Genomic DNA, 19,745 nt, shown 5'->3' with positions numbered 1-19,745 from the left:
CCGCTGGCACGGCTGATAATCTGCTGCTGCAAATAAGTGCCAAGCTAAGCGACTGCTCTGTACTAGTGAATGATTCTCGGATGATTCTCGGATCTACAATAGAGCCGAGAAATTTGAAACAACGCCTGCATTTAACCGAGAACGCTGCATTGCAAACACACGCTGCTGAGTTGCCGTATGTGGAACCAACAACAATGCGCTGAAGTCAGTAAAATGCGACAATGCCATCTCGGCACGTCAGGGCACTGCCAGCACACAGGTGCGCTTCCCAGCAAAGCAAGCATGGTGCGCTTCCGCGCTGTAGCAGACGACACGATGCACCGCCTCCAGACTCCTGTGCGCCTGCGCCCCATTGTTTTGATGCGCGACCGCTCCGGATGCGCTGACGCTCCGCGGAGCACAGCCACGCTTCGCCGTGTTCCCACATATTTTGAACGACCCTGTACATTGTAGGGGTCTTGGTCTTCCAAGAATATACGTCCAGGCCGAATCAAAGGGTATCAAAGGTTGCTGTCATGGAGGGCTCCAGAATAACTGTAATCTCCCAGGCCTCCTTAACGAACAGCAAAATTTATGCAAGTGGGCATTTTTCAAATTTTCTCAACCTTAATATATGCTTCGGCCCAATCAAAATGCAAGGGGAATCAGCAAAATGGAACCAACTAAACTTCTAATTTTACCTCATGTGAAGAACTACTACCAGAAAAGACCTGATGATTTATTCTCGCCAGTAACCCTATGTAAGCTGCATTTTAACCCATGATGATCCGTTAGTCAACAGTTGAATAAGCACAACTTGTAATGACTAGGACATGTCTGCAGAACAGCGAGTGAGAATATATAAAAAAAAGAAAAAAGGTAGGTTAAACAGAGCCGTGATGTTGGCGGCCCTACATGAAAAAGAAAGAAAAAAAGGCAACAGAACAAGTAGTTCATGCACACACAGTAGGAGAGAGAGCAATAAGTAGCCTCTCAGGTTCATTGAATTTAAAATGTTTTTGAAGTGCATGTAGTATTCTGCAATCATCAAGAGTGAAGCCATGAATTAACAAAATAATAGTGGCAACAGACAGAGGCACTATGCCTGGGGTGGTATTCTTGAATTATCCTTTCTGGAGATACGTTCAATTTTACAAGATTTCACATGACTTCCACCAGATGTGCCAGCGTCGACAGGCAACAGCATTCCTGGCACTTTGATAAGACAGCATGCTTGGCACTGTGCAAAGAATGCTGTCACTAGACTCTGAGGCATCTGGTGCTGGTCATGTGAAATCTTGCGAAAACTAAAATGCATCCTTGAAAGTGATCATCCCAGAATACAGTCCCTGATGTGCCCTCAATGTAAAAATGGCTAAAGTTAAGAGCGGTCAGCTTAAGTCGGTTACAATTCCCTACAAGTCCATGCCATTATAAACTTCAGTATGCTCCTTTCATGGGCAGTGAAACGTCCCACTGACTCTCAGCCTGCCTTAACCCTCACTGCAGACAATCTGTTGGGTGCATTCAGATAAGATCAGCCCAGCATGTCTGGTGAGCATATTTATTTTGATCAACAAAATATATTTTGCTGCCGGAATGCCAAGAAAAATAAAAATAAATCTGTGTTGCGAGAAAAAAGTCTTTTCGCAAAAAAAATTTGGAAGCACACGTCAGTCAGAAGCATTTTTGCCAAGTTTGCCGAATGCACATTTTCGCTAGCTACCAAAGAAAGTGTTGTTACAGCTCTAAACATATTGAGTGATAGAGTACGGGTCAATAGCATAGATTCTAAGTAGTTATTACAGAGTATGACAGCTATGATGAGGAGAAACAAAAACTGTGAAAACAAGATTGAACAGTAATGGGCGAAGCTGACATTTTTTCTCTCCGTATCCAAGGTCGATCCAAATATGCCGCGAAGCTTCGGCCGAAAAGCGGTTCAGTACAGACTGTCACCGACATCAGCAAGGGGGGTTATGGGTGCAGTGATTGAAGCGCGACTATGTTTGGAGGGAACAAACATTAGGAAAGAAAAAAGCGTTTTTTCATTCAAGCGAGACACAGATTCTTTCAACGAAAATAAAATTCCTGGTCAATTTGACCTATTCGTGACGAGTTAAGAAAATACAGTTTATTCAATTTTATTATTATTAATAAATGCATTTATTTTCGGCGCCCATCGTTACAGGGGGCGCTGACGCCACTATTACTCGCAATGCAATGCATGCCTTGAAATGGCCAGAAAGGCGCACTCATACTGTTCACCTGTTGAAATATGCCCCCTCACAATTTGTGCTTTCTTGCTTGTCGAAGTTTGTCTGAATTTGGTGACACGGGTAGCTTTATCGCTTCTTAATCCGTTCAGTCAAAAGTAGTGAGTTACGACCGCCAGATAATTGTGTAGTTGTTTTCGTGCGACTGCGCTGGCAGACGAGCTTGGCATCCGACGACAGGATCAGCACTCTACACCTAAAGCTTTCGTCGGCCTCCAAAGAAAGTATGTTCTGTACAGGGGTGCGATTTCGACAACCGTACGGCTGGCTTTTCCTGCATCACTTTCCGCACTGAAAGCTCGAAACGCCCATCAAGTCGAATGGCGGGGCATTTGAATATATAGCTCCAAAAGCAGGCCAACAAAACAAATTTCGCGCCTTCAGAAACAAAATGACGTCACTTATGCTTTTAACGGATATGGCGTTACATTATTTTTTCTTCCGCCGGAAGTGTTCTTACCACATACAGATGACACTAAGCCCCATGAACCGCCGATGGACCGCCATGTTTTGAACGTATGGGCTCCTACGGAAGCTTCGCTACCAGGTATATTTACCTTGCTGTATCTGTGAAAAGCATGGGTTTTCAAATTTTGTCAGCCTGTTGCCTTGAAAGTCATTCAAATTTGATACATATATATTTGCTCTAAGAAGCACTAAAAATTCAGATAAGCGCTCAAGATTATACCTATTGCTAAATGAGCGGTATTTTAAGAATATTTTTTCAAAAAAGGCCATCCTCGATATTCCTCAAAATTTCCAAAAATAAGTCTCCTGAATTGAACTACAGTAGTCTAGAAAAACATGCTGCATCATTCATTTCATTTCAGAATTAAAAAGCAAGAAATGTGACTGCATAAATAGTACCACCACTGTGACACACCTGTGTGTGCTCACGGTTGCAAGTTCCTTTATTTTACAACACGAAAGTGCATCAGAATGGTTCGTAAACCAAGGATTGACAAAACAGAACATTTTGAGGTGAAAATAGTCGCAAAATCTGTGCATGGGCGCAGTGACCAAATGGTGGGGCATTGTCACATGGTTTGGAGCACTTGCTCTTGATATCAGCAATTTAAGAGCATGTACTGCATCCAATTCATTAGAGACAGAATGTATACAGGGTAGTGACCTGATCAATGAGGGAGCACACAGTGGAACTTGCAGTGAGCCAACACCACACTGAGGCACACATCGCAAACAACTATAAGCAATAGTCTATGCACTGTCGTTCACACAATGTAATTTTTAAGGATAGGCACTTTCCAAAAGTTCAGCAGCAGTTGTTCATCTTGTTTCACCTTGTTTGTCTGTCATAGACTGAAGGGCAATTCTTGTATTCAGTTTGTTTCCCTAGACTGTTGCTTTAGATGTGGTTATACATCTGCGTTCAATTTCAGATCTTCTGATAACATGTGCAACAGTTATATGGCAATTTTCAGGCAGTATTAAATTATTATAGTGTCAATATTACAATGGTATTAAACAAGTAGTATATATCACTCAAGCAACCCTAGCAAAGCTGCAGGTCTGGTAAATGTCTAATTCCTTATTAGTAGCAGCCTTTAAATAGCAACTAAGCAGATGACGCGTGCACCTGCTGGTTAGTGGATATGACACAAGTGCCAGAATATTACATCCAATATTTTTGAGCGCACTGCAGGCAGCACACAATCTCAGAGGTCATGCTGAGAAGTCTTGCATTCTCAGCAAGCGTCACTTCCAGTGAAAAGTAACAGTGGCATTTGTTTGTTTTCATGTTTTTTTTGTTTTTTAATGACAATGTCTTCCTTGACGAGTCACCACCACTTTTCCATATGGGATGCGCCTGTTTCCAACTTCTAGCCTGCTTCCTGATCCAATCCTGAGAGTATGGCAGTCTAAAGTTCGACACTGTTCCTACTTTCCTTAAAGGGACACTAAAGGGAAACAATAAATCAGTGTAGACTAATAAAGCATTGTTTGAGAACCCTGCAGGCAGTCATTTCAAGAAAATAGTTTGAATATTAGATGAGAAAATGAAGGTCCAAGTATCAGTATTTGAATTTCGCGCCGAAACGCCAGCGCCGGTACGTCAGCGTGACGTCAGGGATTCCAAAGTTTGTTTTCGCATTTGGGCCGCGTTGGCTGAATAAAGGTTCCCGAAACTTGGCGTGTTTAATATTTGGTTCCTTTAGAACACAATGTAGTCAATCTGTACCGTTATATATAATTAGTAGGCCCTAGAAGATGCCATCAAAATCCATGACGTCACAGCCCCCAGGTGCGGGAACTTAAGCAGGCGTCGCCACCCGTATTTCGTTCTTGCGCTTTTTCTCGCTTACCAAACGTCCTATCGTTGTAAGGGTGGTGTTTTTGGTGTTGTAGAACGGTGATTTACTGATGCAGAAGAAATCACTTTTCACTTTAGTGTCCCTTTAAGCAATAGAGTGCCATGCCAAGTCACTCAGATAAAATTTAATAATAATCTAATAATCTTCAGCTTGAGGATGAGCCCTACATCGTGCCAGAGAAATTTCAGTACATCAAGGGAGCGGTATGGAATGAGACTAGCACTCACTTCTCACCTTTGCATTGCCATGCTAAGCCCATAAGAATTGCTGACCGAAGCAAAATTCGAAGGGAGGAAGAACTGTGCAGAATGTACCAGACACTGCTATGCATGCACTCAAGAAATTTTGAAGACAATTCAACCTCTATGACGTTGATCAAACATTGTCGCTAAAGCATGGCTCTCACAATGAATTATACGGTTCATTCTCACTCCCAATTCACCAAGGAAACATTGCTTTTCATCAAGTTCAACTAGGGGCTGAATTACCTTTCAGCATTTCTTCCCCCGAATTTTGGTGTAAAAAACCTCATTTTGCAGGCGTGTCATGACTCATCTGGTCGTATTTCAAACATAAAATTTTGCACTGAGGCTGCTCTTTAAATACACAATTTAAAGGATGCTTTTTTACTTGGCCCAACGTTTCATTCCAGTTGGCCTTTAATGTGAACTCTGCTCGAAATTTGTGACCATCACATCACTCGTGTACCATCCAGCTAAATGCACCAAGCCGAGCAGTGGGTTGCTAAACACAGACCTGCCGCTTAGCAAGTTTACATGAAAACCCTTCCAAGTCTATGTCTGCTCTGATCACTGATTAACATCAATTTCTGGAGTTTGAATATGACAGAAGAAGAACAAAAACTCTGCTCTGGGACTTTTCTGGCAAAGGGTATATATTTTTTGCAGCAAGCTAACACCATCGAAGAAAGAGACCAATGGGAAGGGGCAGATAGATTCACTTGGACAAGTGCCACAAGGCAATCTCTTCAAAGGGCCCTGCAGCACATTTTTCGGGCCACCATACTAGCTCTAGGTCTATTCTCAGCATGTCAAAGAACAATGAGCAAGATGAATTATAACAATTAATGCAAACACAAGTTATTGGTCAGAGAAATCTTGAAATACAAGAAAAATTAGCATTTCCCTCAACTTGAATTTTCACGGCTTGAGCTGCCACATTTCACTCTCCTATGACATGACAGTGTGGCATTAACCGCAGCAGGGCATTAGCACAAGTCAGCGCACTATGGCTGCCAAACCTGCTCAGCTTGTTGATAGCCTTCCTATAACCTCAGCGTTCGAGCGAGGTGTGGTCCAATCTTGAAGGCCATGGCATCACCGTTATAGTTAAAACAGCTTCTACGAAGCAGCTGTTGGCGCAGCATGTGCTTCGCATGTTCATGCATCGTTCCCATAACTGCAACATCTTGCTCGTGGCTGTATGGTAATTAGGCAATATTTAAAATTGTTGTAGAACATAATGCAGTAAGTAGTTCTTGCGCAGTACTCACCATATTGTGCAAACATAAATCATACATTACATTTTTAACCGATGATCATTGTGCCACTCACTGATGTCACGTCTGTCGCATGAAGTGCACGAATTGCCGAATTGCGATGCTGATATTGATGCTACCCAACAAGCTTTCTCGGGAGCGTTGCAGGGCACCTTTAAAGGGCAACTCCAGCGTTTTTTCAATGTCCCCTGACCTTAATAAAAATTTGAATCTATGTTCTCTATACCCTGATTATTTTTGCCAAACGATGCGACTGCAAGTAATTTAGTTTTCCTGAAAATTAATTTTGAAGATTGGTTGCGTGTTCCTGCCTCATGCCCACAAACGTATGACATTTTACTGGCCACCCTATGTCTTTGTGACGTCAGAGACTATAATGCCACTTCGCCCAGAAACAGACATAATAACCGGTGCTTCCCTTACTTAGTCTTGCCGCAGCACGTGCGTTGAATTGGGCACGTCAGCTGCTTTGCGTGGCGGCAGCGGGTCAAAAGCAAACGGCAATCCTTCAGCACTCATATCGTCGCTGAAATTGCCATTGTCTAGTTTAAAAGAGCTGGAAAAGCTCCCAGTGTCATCAGAATACATCGTCAGCTTCCCTTTCTTTAGCATTAGCACCGTGCAAAGTGCATGTTTAGCACGGGTTCTGCGTTTTTACATCCCAGTAGTGTAGGATCTGACGTCATTAACTCATTGTGACGTCACACGAAGCAGCTACCCGTTTCGGTTTCGGTACTTCGTTTACTGGTTATTTAAAATTAATTAATAGCTTCTAAGCAAAGTGAACCACACTTCTAGTGGCGGGACTGTGAATGCCATGTGAAAATGACGATATCCTCATATGGTTAAAAAAAAAATGCTGGGAGTTGCCCTTTAACCACACCAGGGATCATCACTGGTCCCATCAGAGAGCAAAGCGATCATCTGACGACTGCAGCAACAGAAACACTGGCCACAGTAAGGACATGCCAACATTGGTGCACCTGGATGCAAGAGGCTTTCAACATGCTTTTCTCGCTAGTGTGGCTGTACCTTTACACAATGAAAGCCTTAAAGCACCTGAATCAACAATTAAGGGTTTTCATTAGAAATCTGCTTCGGCCACCCTTAGCACAGAAAGAGGTAAGCTACATTTCTGTTACCACTCAATCACTTTACCTATGTTAATTATCATGTTCCAAGCAATCAACAAGTAAACAAAATCTAGCCAAGCTCACAGTTAGAGAGTGTCAAAAGAACACTAAATGCTCCTTTGTGAATTTTGCTCAAATGTGTATCACAAGGGGGCAGTGCCATGGCATTGGGCTTCAACACCAGGAGAAAAATCAGTAATGTGGCTGTTTGGGCTTGGTGAATTGGATATTGATATTGGTGAATTACAAGTATAAAACATCTTGTTACTGGTAACCACATCGGTGAGCAATAGTAGCGAGAAATGATTGAAAAACAAGACATCAGAGGTGGATCTCTAAAGCAAGCTATAGCAAATTGCTAGCGAAAATGAAACATGTCATGCCCACAAAAGACATTCCCACATTTGCTCAATATTGTTTACATTGCTTTAGTAAAAGCACTTGAATTATGGTAAGGCATATCTTTCTTTAAAAAAAAGGACATTCCTCCCCATTTACCACTAAAAAAAAAAGAAGAATAGCAGCCAGTATTTACCTTTCCTGTGTTGAAAAAATAAAACAAAAACAAAGTATGCTACAAACTGAAGCTCAAAACAGTTTGCCTTTGATCCTGCAGTGGCCAGTATAGATGACAGAACGAATTCCATGACACAAATTAATGTCTTTCAACGCATTGTCACTTTGGATTTATCGTTCAATATGTAATGAACTGACGAATTAGTGAACTCCCAATGTCCACTGATTTCAATATCTTTAGAACGCACAGGTCAGACCAACGTGGCGGCGGCATCATGACTGCCATAAAAAATAATTTTCAGGCACAACTTTCAGACACCAACATACATTTAGAACTTTTGTGGATTATACTACAATTGTCACCAGGCGCAACTTGTATCGTTGGGGTTTGCTATCGTCCACCAGATACTTCTACTGAATTTGTCAATTTGAATGAGTCACTTAATTTTGTTCAGCACAAACTTCCAACATTACCAACAATATTAGCCAGGAATTTTAACAATCCAAGAATAGACTGGCATGTACACCTGTGGGCAGTACAAGAGGAAACGAGTGCAATGAATTCCTTGATAGAATTTCATTGTTCAACTTGATGCAAATGGTTTCTCTCCCTACATGCAGAAGTCCTACTCTTGATTTAGTGCTCACTACCAATCCAGACAATATGCGCATTCATGTACTGGAATGTATTAGTGATCACAATGTTTTGCATTGCGGAGCCACAATAAAAGTAAAAAAGCCAGAAAAAAATATATATTATACAACTACAAACGAGCGGACTTGGAGCACCTTCTACCAGACTTATGTTTCTCAGATCATTTTTTTTTTCCAGCTTCCATAATCAATATACAAAAACTAGTGAATGGTTCATGAGAAACTTTTACAACTAAAATATCAGTACATTCCTACAATCACAATCACGTCTTCCAGTCACAGCCCATGGTTCACCTCGCATGCAAACGAGAGCATCAACAAGAAAAAGCGCTTGTATTCAAAAGCAAGGTTCTCAGACTCTGATGGCAATAGGGAAAATTATAGAAAGCAAGCAACTTTATGCAATAAAGAAATAGCAACAGCTAAATACAAATTTTTTAATTGTGATTTACATGCGTTGCTAACGAACAATACTAATAAATTTTGGAATGTGGTTAACCCTGGGATTTCCTCTGTAAATTCCATTCATTTAACTAAGAATGGTGAGATTTTGTCTCCATCAGAGGCTGCAGAAGAGTTTAACTTAATCTTTGGTTCCGTTTTCACTGAGGAGGAGCCCATTTCTGTGGATCTAAAATTTTGCTCCATTAACGCCACTGTGAATGACATCATGATCACTCATGAAGAAATCGAATTAGGTATTGAATGTCTCAAAAATGACTCATCACCTGGCCCAGACAGTATATGCCCTAAATTACTTAAAATTATTATGCCGATCATATCATGCATTTTGGCAGCTATATTCCAACAATCTATTGACACAGGATCTGTGCCTGAAGCATGGAAAATTGCTCGTGTGACTCCGATATTGAAATCAGGTGATCCCTCAATGCCATCAAGTTACAGGTCAATTTCACTAACTAGCATACCTTGCAAATTACTATAACACATCATCTCATCCGCAATAATGAAGTATTTAACCGAGCATAATTATTTTATTTCTAACCAACATGGTTTCGAGCGCGGTCGTTCATGTGAAACACAATTATTCAAATTAGATACTGACCTCCATCACGCTGTTCACGAGTCCATATTATTTGATGCCATATTTATTGATTTTGCTACAGCATTTGACAAGGTCCCACACAGTCGTATGATAATGAAACTTGACCACCTTAATATTAACAGAAACATTACTAACTGGATAACCAGTTTTTTATGTAACTGTTATCAGTTCGTTACTGTGAATGATTGTTCGTCTTCATTGATTCAAGTTAAATCCGGTGTACCACAAAGCTCAGTACTTGGACAAATACTCTTCATCTACAATAAAGACATTATTAAGAACTGGACATCTACTACTTGTTTATTTGCAGATGACAGCATGATTTATAGACAGATTACTAACCGTGATGGCAGCACTGCTTTACAAAAAGACCTTGACAGCATTTCCACTCTGGCAAATGAAAATTAACGTTTCTAAAACCGAAGTTATAACTTTTACAACTGCTACTAACGCCCCACGGAATCCCTATGTGAATAACACAATGCCTATTGATAACGTTTCTTCATTTAAGTACTTAGGCGTGCACCTATCTGCCAATCTAACACGGAATACTCACATTGACATAATAACTTCTAAAGCATCCGAAACACTCGGATTTATCAGACGTCACTTACATCAAGCTAACCCAAAAGCAAAACTAATGGCATACACCTCTCTGGTTCAATCTAAATTAGAATATATGTCATTCATTTGGAACCCACATCAAATATACTTAATAAACTAGAGTCTGTCCAGAATAAAGCTGCCCGATTCATAACAAGAAATTATTTGTCATTCCAGCATAACTAAACCTTCCATCACTAGAGAAAAGAAGACTGCTGGCACTATTACCTCACTTTCATAAGCTTTATCACAATCAATTGTCACTTGCAGCTTCTTACATACAGCCTGCCCATTGCATTTTCCCGCGCCTCAATCACCCTTTCAAGGTTGTAATGCAGCATGCACATGCAAATCTCTTAAATAACTCACCACTATTTCATGCCATCCATAACTCTACCACACAATGTCATGTCTATAATAAACCACGATACATTGGTACATATGCTGAATAGTTCGCTTAGCATTGATCAATACTTGTGCCTGAATCCTACAACCTTGCACTATTTTTTGTATATGCGAGTGTCATTTATTGTCTGTTCCATTAATGTTGCTGTTAATGACTGTTCACCTGTTTCACTGTACCCCCCTATGTTTACCGTAACCCCCCCCCCCCCATGCAATGCCCAGAAGGGTTTTTAAGGTCGTCATCATCATCATCCTATTTTATGTCCATTGCAGGAAGAAGTCCTGTGATGTCCCTACAGTCTCCAATTATCCTTGTTTTGCACCAAGTGATTCAAACTAGCACCTGCAAATTTCTTCATTTCATCACCCCACCTAGCCTTCTGCCATCCTCGACTGCACTTCCCTTACCTTGACAACCATCTTGAAACCCCAATGGTCCACCGATTATCTAACCTATGCATTACATGGCCTGCCTAGCTCCATTTTTTTTTTCTATTAATGTCAATTAGAATATCATCTATACCCATTTGCTCTCTGATCCAAACCGCTCTCTTTCTGTCTCTTAACGTTATGCCTAGAAATCTTCATTCCATCACTCTTTGCACAGTCCTTAACGTGTTCTCAAGCTTCTTTGTCAGTCTCCAAGTCTCTGCCCCATATGTCAGCACTGGTAAAATGCATTGATTGTACACCTTTCTTTTTAATGATAATGGTAAGCTTCCAGTCAGGATCTGACAATGTCTGCCGAATGCACTCCTACCCATTTTTATTCTTCTGTGAATTTCGTACTCATGATCAGGGTCCCCCGAGTAATTGACCTAGGTAAACGTACTCCTTCACAGACTCTCGAGGCTGACTGGCATTCCCTTGCCCAGCTATTGATCATCATCTTGGTCTTCAACCCCCCTCTTACACTCTCTCTGTTAAGGTCCTCAATCATTTGTTGTAACTCGTCTCCAGTGTTGCTGAACAGAACAATGTCATATGCAAACTGAAGGTTGCTGAGATATTCGCCGTCAATCCTTATTCCTAAGCTTTCCCAGTTTAGTAGCTTGAATACTTCTTCCAAGCATGCAGTGAATTGAGAGATTGTCTCCATGTTTGACCCCTTTCTTTTCTTGTGGAGAATAAAGGTAGCTGTGGGGTTTCTGTAGATATTTTCCAAGATATTTACGCAGGTGTCCTGTACTCCTTGATCACGTAATGCTTCTATGACTGCTGGTATCTCTACTGAATCAAATGCCTTTTTGTAATCAATGAAAGCCATATAGAGAGGCTGATTGTACTCTGCAGATTTCTCTATTACCTGACTGATTACATGGATGTGATCCATTGTAGAGTACCCCTTCCTGAAACCAGCCTGTTCTCTTGGTTGACTGAAATCCAGCGTTGCCCTTATTCTATTGGAGATTATCTTGGTGAATATATTATATAATACTGGAGGTAAGCTAATAGGCCTATAACTTTTCAATTCTTTAACATCTCCCTTTTTGTGTAAAAGTATAATGTTGGCATTCTTCCAGTTCTCTGGGGCCCTTGAAGTCAATAGACAGTTCGTATATAGGGCTGCCAGTTTTCCAGGCATTGCCTCCTCCATCTTTGATTAAATCTACTGTTATTCCATCTTCTCCTGCCGCTTTTCCTTGTTTCATGTCTTAAAGACCCTAGTCGTTAGTTATAGAAGGAGTCTCTGTAACCTGTTCATTATGGAGGTATTATGGCTCCTCTGGGTACTCTACAGGTCAGTATAGAATTTTTCCGCTGCTTTAACTATATCTTCGAGATTGATGGGGATATTACCCTGCTTATTTTTCAGTGCATACACCTTGGTTCGTTCTATGCCAAGTTTTCTCCTCACTGATTTCATGCTGCATCCATTTTTTACTGCTTTCTCAGTTTTCTCACATAATTTAAAATATCACTTATTTTCGCCTTCCTTGTTGGTCAGTTTTGACAGTTCCATGAATTCTATATGATCTCTTGAGTTGGACACTTTTATTCTTTGTCTATTTTTTATTAAGTCCTTTGTTACTTGGGAGAGCTTACTTACTGGTTGCCTTGGTGCGTTACGTCCCACTTAAATTGCTGCTTCTGAAGCCAGCCAAGTTACGGTTTCATTCATTATCTCTACGTCATCTTCATCTCTCTATTCTAACGCTGCATATTTGTTTTAGGGTACCAGCCTGAATTGGTCTGTTTTTCCCTTACAGTGTCTAGGTTGGCCTGTTTCTGCTTGACCAATTTTACTCTTCCTCTCTACAAACTGAGGTGAATTCTAGCCCTCACTAACCTATGATCACTGCACTTTACCCTACGTATCACTTCTACATCCTGCATATGCTGGGATCAACAGAAAGTGTGTGTGTGTGTGTGTGTTTTTTTTTTTTTAATCTGAAGATGGGAAGCTCGAATTCACCTCCAGTATACATCTCCAGGCTTGGAGTGGCACCTGACACCGGTAAAAATGCAGAGAGCCAGTGGGGTTATTCTAATTCAGTTACAACCAAATTAGGAAGACCCACTAAGCTTCAAAAGAGATACTCCCTCACTAGGACAGGAATTGGCCTCCCTGGTGCAGAATTCGGCCATTCCCTCTCAAATGACTGCTTCTTTAGGGTACGACAATAAAAAAAATCCAAAATACATGCACCTGCACTTTAATTTGGGCAAACTAGGGCAGACTTAGCATTTAATGTGGAGTTTGCCCTATGCAGATGAAAAAAAAAATTCTAATAATGGGCACCGTGAACTATTCAATGGAGAAAAAGAAAACATTTCATTTGTACCCAGCTCCCTTCATGCTAGAACAATAACTTTTTTTCACATCAGACGTGGCACAATATTTCTGGCTTATAAAGCTAAAGCAGATACACCGTTTCACTGATGGCGCCCATATAAACAGCCTACAAAAAGACTGCGAAACCAAGAAACCTACACTAAAGCAACACATGCACTTCTAATAGTGATGCCATCATCCACAGAATCAACGGGTGCTCTGCAGCCTGCTGCTACGTCTTTTTAGATACGTTGGACCACACTCCAATTCCCATCATAAACATATTGCACTGTATGCTGCCATCCTTTACTCGCCATACAAAACAGTCTTCCATTGCACATCCCTTGAAGAATGTGCAACACATTTTATTAATTTATTTCAGGCGCCAATACTGCGACTGCCTGTGGTTTTTAGGCCCAAGTGAGCGCAACAATATTTTCAGAAGGGATGCACTCACTAACAAATTTTCACCTGCTGCAATATTCTCCCTTTTTTTTTCAGATTAATATGTTTTTCTAACAGTGACAGATGTCCCAAAAATAAAAAGTTCATGCCCTAAAGCAAATTAACACTGTAATATGCAATATCTCCATCAAATGCTACAATACCTAGAAGGCCAACTGAACAAGTTACCATAAAGTGTTTCCTCATAACCATGTAGTCAATGTCGGTGTGACCGCCACCCACACAAGTGAAATCCTGTTCGCACATTACAACCAGCGCAGAATGCCAACCCATTTAACTGGAAGCCCAAAATTTCTGTACCAGCCACCTCACCAATGCTATGACGCAAGTGGCAATACCAACAGCACATCACTGTGATCAGAATAGCCAGTACTCATTTGAAAATAGGTGTCATCTGACTGATTACGGCTATGGCAGCTTTCATTGTTCCACCTCTCTAAGAGCAACCATCATTATATTGACATCACACAAATATAGAAATTAACTACAGCTGCTTGCTATTTCCTGTGCTCCCAGAATTCTACTACTACGAGCTATTTGCACACTGTAACAATACCACTCATGCAAATTATACCTAGAATACAGATTATCTACTCTGTAATAGGCCAGGTTTATAAGCTAGCTGGTAGTCTGAAGTTAAATGGAAACATGAAGATGATGGTCAAGTAAATGGTTAAATACTACTGTTTTGTATAAATGCTTCTGCTGCGCCCAAGGTCATATCAACTTTGTTGTCCAACATGTTCATTAGCAATGCTATCGAACACTTGTTAATATTTGCAGAAAAATAATATGTGCCACTGAAATAATAAACAAGTGTTATTTCAATGGACCATGTCTCTAGAATAAGTAGCCACAACTTCTGGAGAATACAGTGATAAAAAATACCTTCCCACTACAATCAATTTTCTCTTTGGACAAGTCAGTACCTTCCAGATTGATTTCCCAACATGTAAACACAGATGTAATCATGCGATATTGTGATCACAGTGAAAATGCTGACAGTATAATCCACTGACCTTGCAGGTCTATGGGGTCCCAAAAGGCTATGGAATGTTCCAATCTGGTTTTTGTCAAATGCATACTGTCCATATTTCCCTCCTCTGGTAACACTTATTCGTGGAACAGCTACATAACGCACACCCTGTTATTGCCAAACACCCATGCTTAATTATCTGGAACTTAGGTATGCTCAATATGGACACCATAAGAATTGTAATAAAATGATGCTATTCACAGAAATAAATGCACTAACATGGAATAGTATCAGTGCAATCAAGCAACAAAGTGCAGGCAAAAAACTAGCAATGCTGTGTGGTGCACTCTTCTATTAACCAAACACTCACCATTAAACACACAGATTGAGACACTTCATTCAATGGCACTAAACACCTAGTAACGTATGTGATACATCGGGGATTCAGCGAAACAACATAAAGCATTGAGTTAGCTGTGATTATACCAATAGAAGTTTTAACAGTTCGTACATCTATGCCCCTTGCCCGAAAAAGCAATGTAATCTCGTAAAGAGAGTGAGCAAACAGGCAAGTATCTCTGCCACTTAAGCACACTTTTTGCATCTAACTCGTGCTTTTCCTTCCACAACATACAAGCACACATCATGCTGAAATGAGAACTCACCCAAGGTGAAAAACATGTCGGCGGAACCTTAAATTGAACAATGTCCACTGGAATATGTTTTATGAGCATAAAGCACGATCAAAGCAGGCAGACGATTCCATATGGACCTCAGCTGAAAGTATATGCAAGCATTTAGTTTTTTGTTAGCTGAGTATGAGCGCTTTACTATTCATTAGTAGCAAACGGAAAAAAGATGCTTTTAGCTATTTTTTCACATTTCCCAGAGACGTCCAGTGCTAAAGTGCCACTGTGACCAGTAGCTGGCACTTTAACAAGCAGTCCAGAGTAGAAAAAAAAACTTTCTGAAAAATCTGCAATGGCTCTAAGTTGAGTGAAGATCACAGCATTTGCTAAAACCTACTCCTTCCTGTGATTCGTGCCTCAGACAGGAATCATAGGAACTCGCAGATTTTCAATGGATGAAAAGAATATATACCAACCCTGGTTTCCTCAGGTGGTGGAGGCAGGACAATCCAGTTATACTTTCGCATTTCAACGGGAACTCGCATGCGTTCATAGTCCTTCCACTGGGAGCTTAGGGATTCGAAGCAGGTGAGGCATGAGACTACTCCATCACGTAAAGTTAATGCACCAGCTGGCCTTGGATGCTCCCTCAGAAATGGGAAATCACGCACTGTGAGTGTCCGGACCCGTCGCCGGTATGTGGTTATACCACAGATGTAGCATACATAGTGATGCGTATTGTATCGACGCACCGCCCTGGCTGCATCCTCGGGATGTGGCGAGCTCTCATAGGCGAGCCACTGCGCCATCAGAGAGTGGAAGCAGAAGGTGCACACACGTGCTGTGCCCGTGCTATCAAGTGAACCTTGGCCTGCGTGCGACTCAAGGAAGGGAAAGAATGGTCCAGGGCCCTCACGGCTTCCCACAGGAAAGGTCTCACTCGTTGGCTCAGTGCAGACAAAGCAAGCCCCTTGCGAGGCTGATGGCGGCGATGTCAAAAGAGCTGTATGATAGCGCCGCTGAGTCAATGGAAGCCCAGCACTTTCAAATGAGTCCCATTGGAGCTGCAGTTCAGCACAGCACTCAGCGCAGAGCAACACACGACCCTGGTTGTCCATGGGCCGCGCAGCAATAGGCCGGGCCACATCACGCAGAAATGGGAAATGTGGACCTGCACCTGGTTTAGTGTCGCAAGCAACGAGGCTTTCCATTGGTCCAATCTTTTCGCAGAGGTAGCAGCCAAGATACTTGGTCTGGGGGGACAGTAGCTGCTTACGCAGAACACTCGCAGGCGACGGTGAAACAGTCGCAGGTGCCGTAGTCCCCTCATGCAGGATCTTGAAGTGCCGCTTTGACTCCGGCACATTGGAGATCTCAAAAACACGCAGCTGGCGCTGTAAAGACTTATAGCACATGGAGCAAACCACAGCCCGGCCTGCAGATGAGAGTGGCTGAGCACCTGGTGGCGGGGCCACGGTGCGTAAGAAGGGAAATCCAGGTTGCTGGTCCGGTCCGGGAATAGCACTGACCACGCGCTGGACACTTACCGGGAACTCGAGACCACACGTAAAGCAGGTGAAAGATCGAGACGGTAGTCGGTAACGTCGCTCAGAGTGGGGCACCGTGTAACGCTGGTAATTGTCCCACTGTTCTAACAGCATTTGATGACAGGGTTCACAAGCTTGAACACGACCTGACGAGTCCATGGGCTTGGCACCTGGTGGCTGCGGATGCGAGGCCAGGGTGGGAAAGAAGGGGCAGTTGGCGATGGGCTTAGCATAAACATTAGCTAATGGTCCGTTTCGGTTGCAGTTGCCACATATAAAACACGCCTCGTTGCTTGTTGATGCAGTCACTACCCCCGAAGAAGCGGTCCCCCCTGGTGCAGGTAGACTCAGGTCTAAAGCAGCAGACGCAGCTGCGGGAGAATGGCGAGAACTGCGTTCAGGACTCTCTTCTTGGGTCTGCATACTCGGTTCCATACCCGCATAGGGTCCGTTGTCAGTGCGCTTCAGCCAGTACATACGCTTGTGTCGAGGTGTGCCATTTTGTTCGTGAGCTTCCCACTGCTGAGTAAGAAATGAGTAGCATACAGGGCACGCAAGAACGATACCTTCGGACGACGGCCGCTCTGCGCCTAAGGGAGGGATGTGTGTTTCGAGAAACGGGAAGTAGGGGCCACGTTCTCGAGGCCGCGAATTGAGCGGATATTCGGCCCCATGACTGCTGCAGACGTAACAGACCCCCTCAGACGAGCTCTGGCCAGAGGAACCAGGCTCCTCTTTGACGCGGACGCCGAAAGCAGTGACAGACATCGCGAACTGTGCCCAATTGGCGCCCGGCCACTAGAGCACTTCACTTTCGTTCAAGACTGAGAAAACACGTTCAAATCAACAGACAGCACAAGGTCAGAGTTGTCGCGTGGGGCCAACGACCGCCGCAAGATGACAAAGAGACTAAGAAAAAATTCTCCAGCGTAGAAGCGACGTAAACACGGTCCGATTTCAAGGGCGCTCAGTAGCTTTCATTGTCAAGAGCCGCACACAGAGAGCCCAACGAACCCCGTGACTATCTTGCCTTGGACATGGCGCGGCAACTTCTCCGTATGTGGCAGCATTGGTCAGCGTCGCCAGTGAAGTCTTAGAAAGTCTGGAAAACATCCCAAGCGTCGGTACACAGCCCCAGGGTCCCGTCTGCCGCTGTAAAGTTCGGTTCAACTGCCCGCGCCATGCTCTGCGTACAAAAGTCGGCGGCCATCTTGAACGAGCCGTCCCGGCAAACACTGCGGCCGCGCACGTAAGCCCACAGACCGTGCCTGCAGCAGCGGACGAGACATCTGTCCGTCTGTGGTCCGTCCGTACACCCCTCCTTTCTCCGCTCCTCCCCTCCGCCCTCCGGAAGTTTCAAGTCTTGGCTTTGCTGGTTTTTAGATTTTTCCTTTATGGCATCTCCTGCGCTTCCTCTCGGCAGCCTCTCCTCCCCGTATATCTTGTCTTTACTTCAGCCGTGGCCATTCGTAAATAACGCCGCGATAGGCGCGGAGGAAAACCGGAGTCGCCCGGTTTGTCGAAAGCACAGCCGACCGCTACCCTTTTGAGCTGATATCCAGGCCGCGGTGGAGAATTTGGCGAGGAACGCCGCTCCTACGTTATCGGCGACGTTTGATAGTCCCATACGCGCGCGCACATACAAATGCAGTAACATAGCTCTGTTGTGTTGCCGTTATCCTAGTCCTCTGATCTTAACGACGGTGTTTATGAGCTCAATACAAGGCAAAACCACAAATATTTATTCCATAAAAAAATAAAAATACACAAAAACTTGCGCCGCCCGGGAATCGAACCCGGGTCGCAAGAATGGGAATCTTGCATGATACCACTACACCAGCGGCGCACACGGAATACTCGTGCTTAACTGCACGTATTTATAGTGATAAAGGTATAGTTATGTTTATTTTCAAATTGTTTGTTTGTTTTATTACTTTAGTTTATGAGATTTGTTTTAGCATGTTAGCGTTTAATATAACAGAGCTTAAGAATAAATTAAAAGTGAGGCTCACTTGCAGCGTCACTTCACCTTTTCGTCAGCCAGCGAGCCAGCTGCGTCAGGTGTTCTGTGGCTGCGTCTTGTGTAACATCTGTAGCGGTTGGTTCTTTATTCTATGATTGCACGGTAGGGCAAGCAGGATAACAAAGTTGTTTCTTTATTCTATGAGGATAAGTTAATGTGGTGTTCATTGGTAGGGCCGTCGTTGTTCTGTAGTATTGTTTGGGTTTGGCATCATGCTATCATGGTTTTGTATTTGGACTGTTGTTTTACCTTAGGAGTTCGTGGTGTCTGGGGTTACACACTTTTTGTGACTATTCTCCTTTTCCGATCTACCTCCGCTCTGTTTAACCGGGTAGAGCTATGAATCAGAGTGAAGAGAGTATAGTTACCGTAATTACTGAACGACTGAACACGGCCACTGGCTTTTGCTTATTTTATCGCGCCAACAGTGATTTATTCCAATAATAGTTTATTTGTTAGCGTCAGAGCGAAAGATTTCATGCGGCAACTTATTCTGCCCTCTTGATATGAAAATATGCATGCGTTTGTTGGTGCCGCGTCAGCACATAGTTTTCTCTCTGCGTTATTTAGTATCTAAGTGCTCGGCAGTCAGTCAATTTGCTTGCGTACACCAGCAAGAGAATGTGCGTACCCGTGTCCAGCAGAGCTGGTTGCACGCTAGTGTGTGTGTGTGTGTGAGAGAGAGGGGGGGGGGGGCATGCGTGACCGACAGCTCCTGCTGATACCCGAGTTGCACTGCCGTCAGATCCGGTAACAGAAGGAGAGTGGTGCTGGCTGCTAAAACTTCGAAGGTTTTACGTGCCAAACTCGTGATGTGATTATGAGGCACGCTGTAGTGAGGGGCT

General features: G+C 43.0%; 1 protein-coding gene and 1 non-coding gene across 2 annotated transcripts in view; both read right to left on the bottom strand.

Moving 5' to 3' along the window:
* The window catches only part of LOC139053490 (uncharacterized), a 206,007-nt gene extending 187,577 nt beyond the window's left edge, over positions 1-18,430 (bottom strand). Inside the window, exon 1 of the mRNA XM_070530476.1 lies at positions 15,807-18,430. Coding sequence (XP_070386577.1) covers positions 15,807-17,645 — 1,839 coding nt within the window. The 5' untranslated portion in view covers positions 17,646-18,430. The remainder of the gene's footprint in view (positions 1-15,806) is intronic.
* A 222-nt stretch (positions 18,431-18,652) lies between these two features.
* TRNAG-CCC (transfer RNA glycine (anticodon CCC)) lies at positions 18,653-18,723 on the bottom strand. Its single transcript has one exon. It is a non-coding gene; the product is annotated as a tRNA-Gly (tRNA).
* Between the last annotated feature and the right edge of the window lie 1,022 nt (positions 18,724-19,745).

This window comes from Dermacentor albipictus, chromosome 1 (assembly GCF_038994185.2).
Source record: "Dermacentor albipictus isolate Rhodes 1998 colony chromosome 1, USDA_Dalb.pri_finalv2, whole genome shotgun sequence".
In the NCBI taxonomy this organism is placed as follows: domain Eukaryota; kingdom Metazoa; phylum Arthropoda; class Arachnida; order Ixodida; family Ixodidae; genus Dermacentor; species Dermacentor albipictus.
The sequence above is the reverse complement of the archived record's forward strand: the minus strand, read 5'-3'. Positions and strand labels throughout refer to the sequence as shown.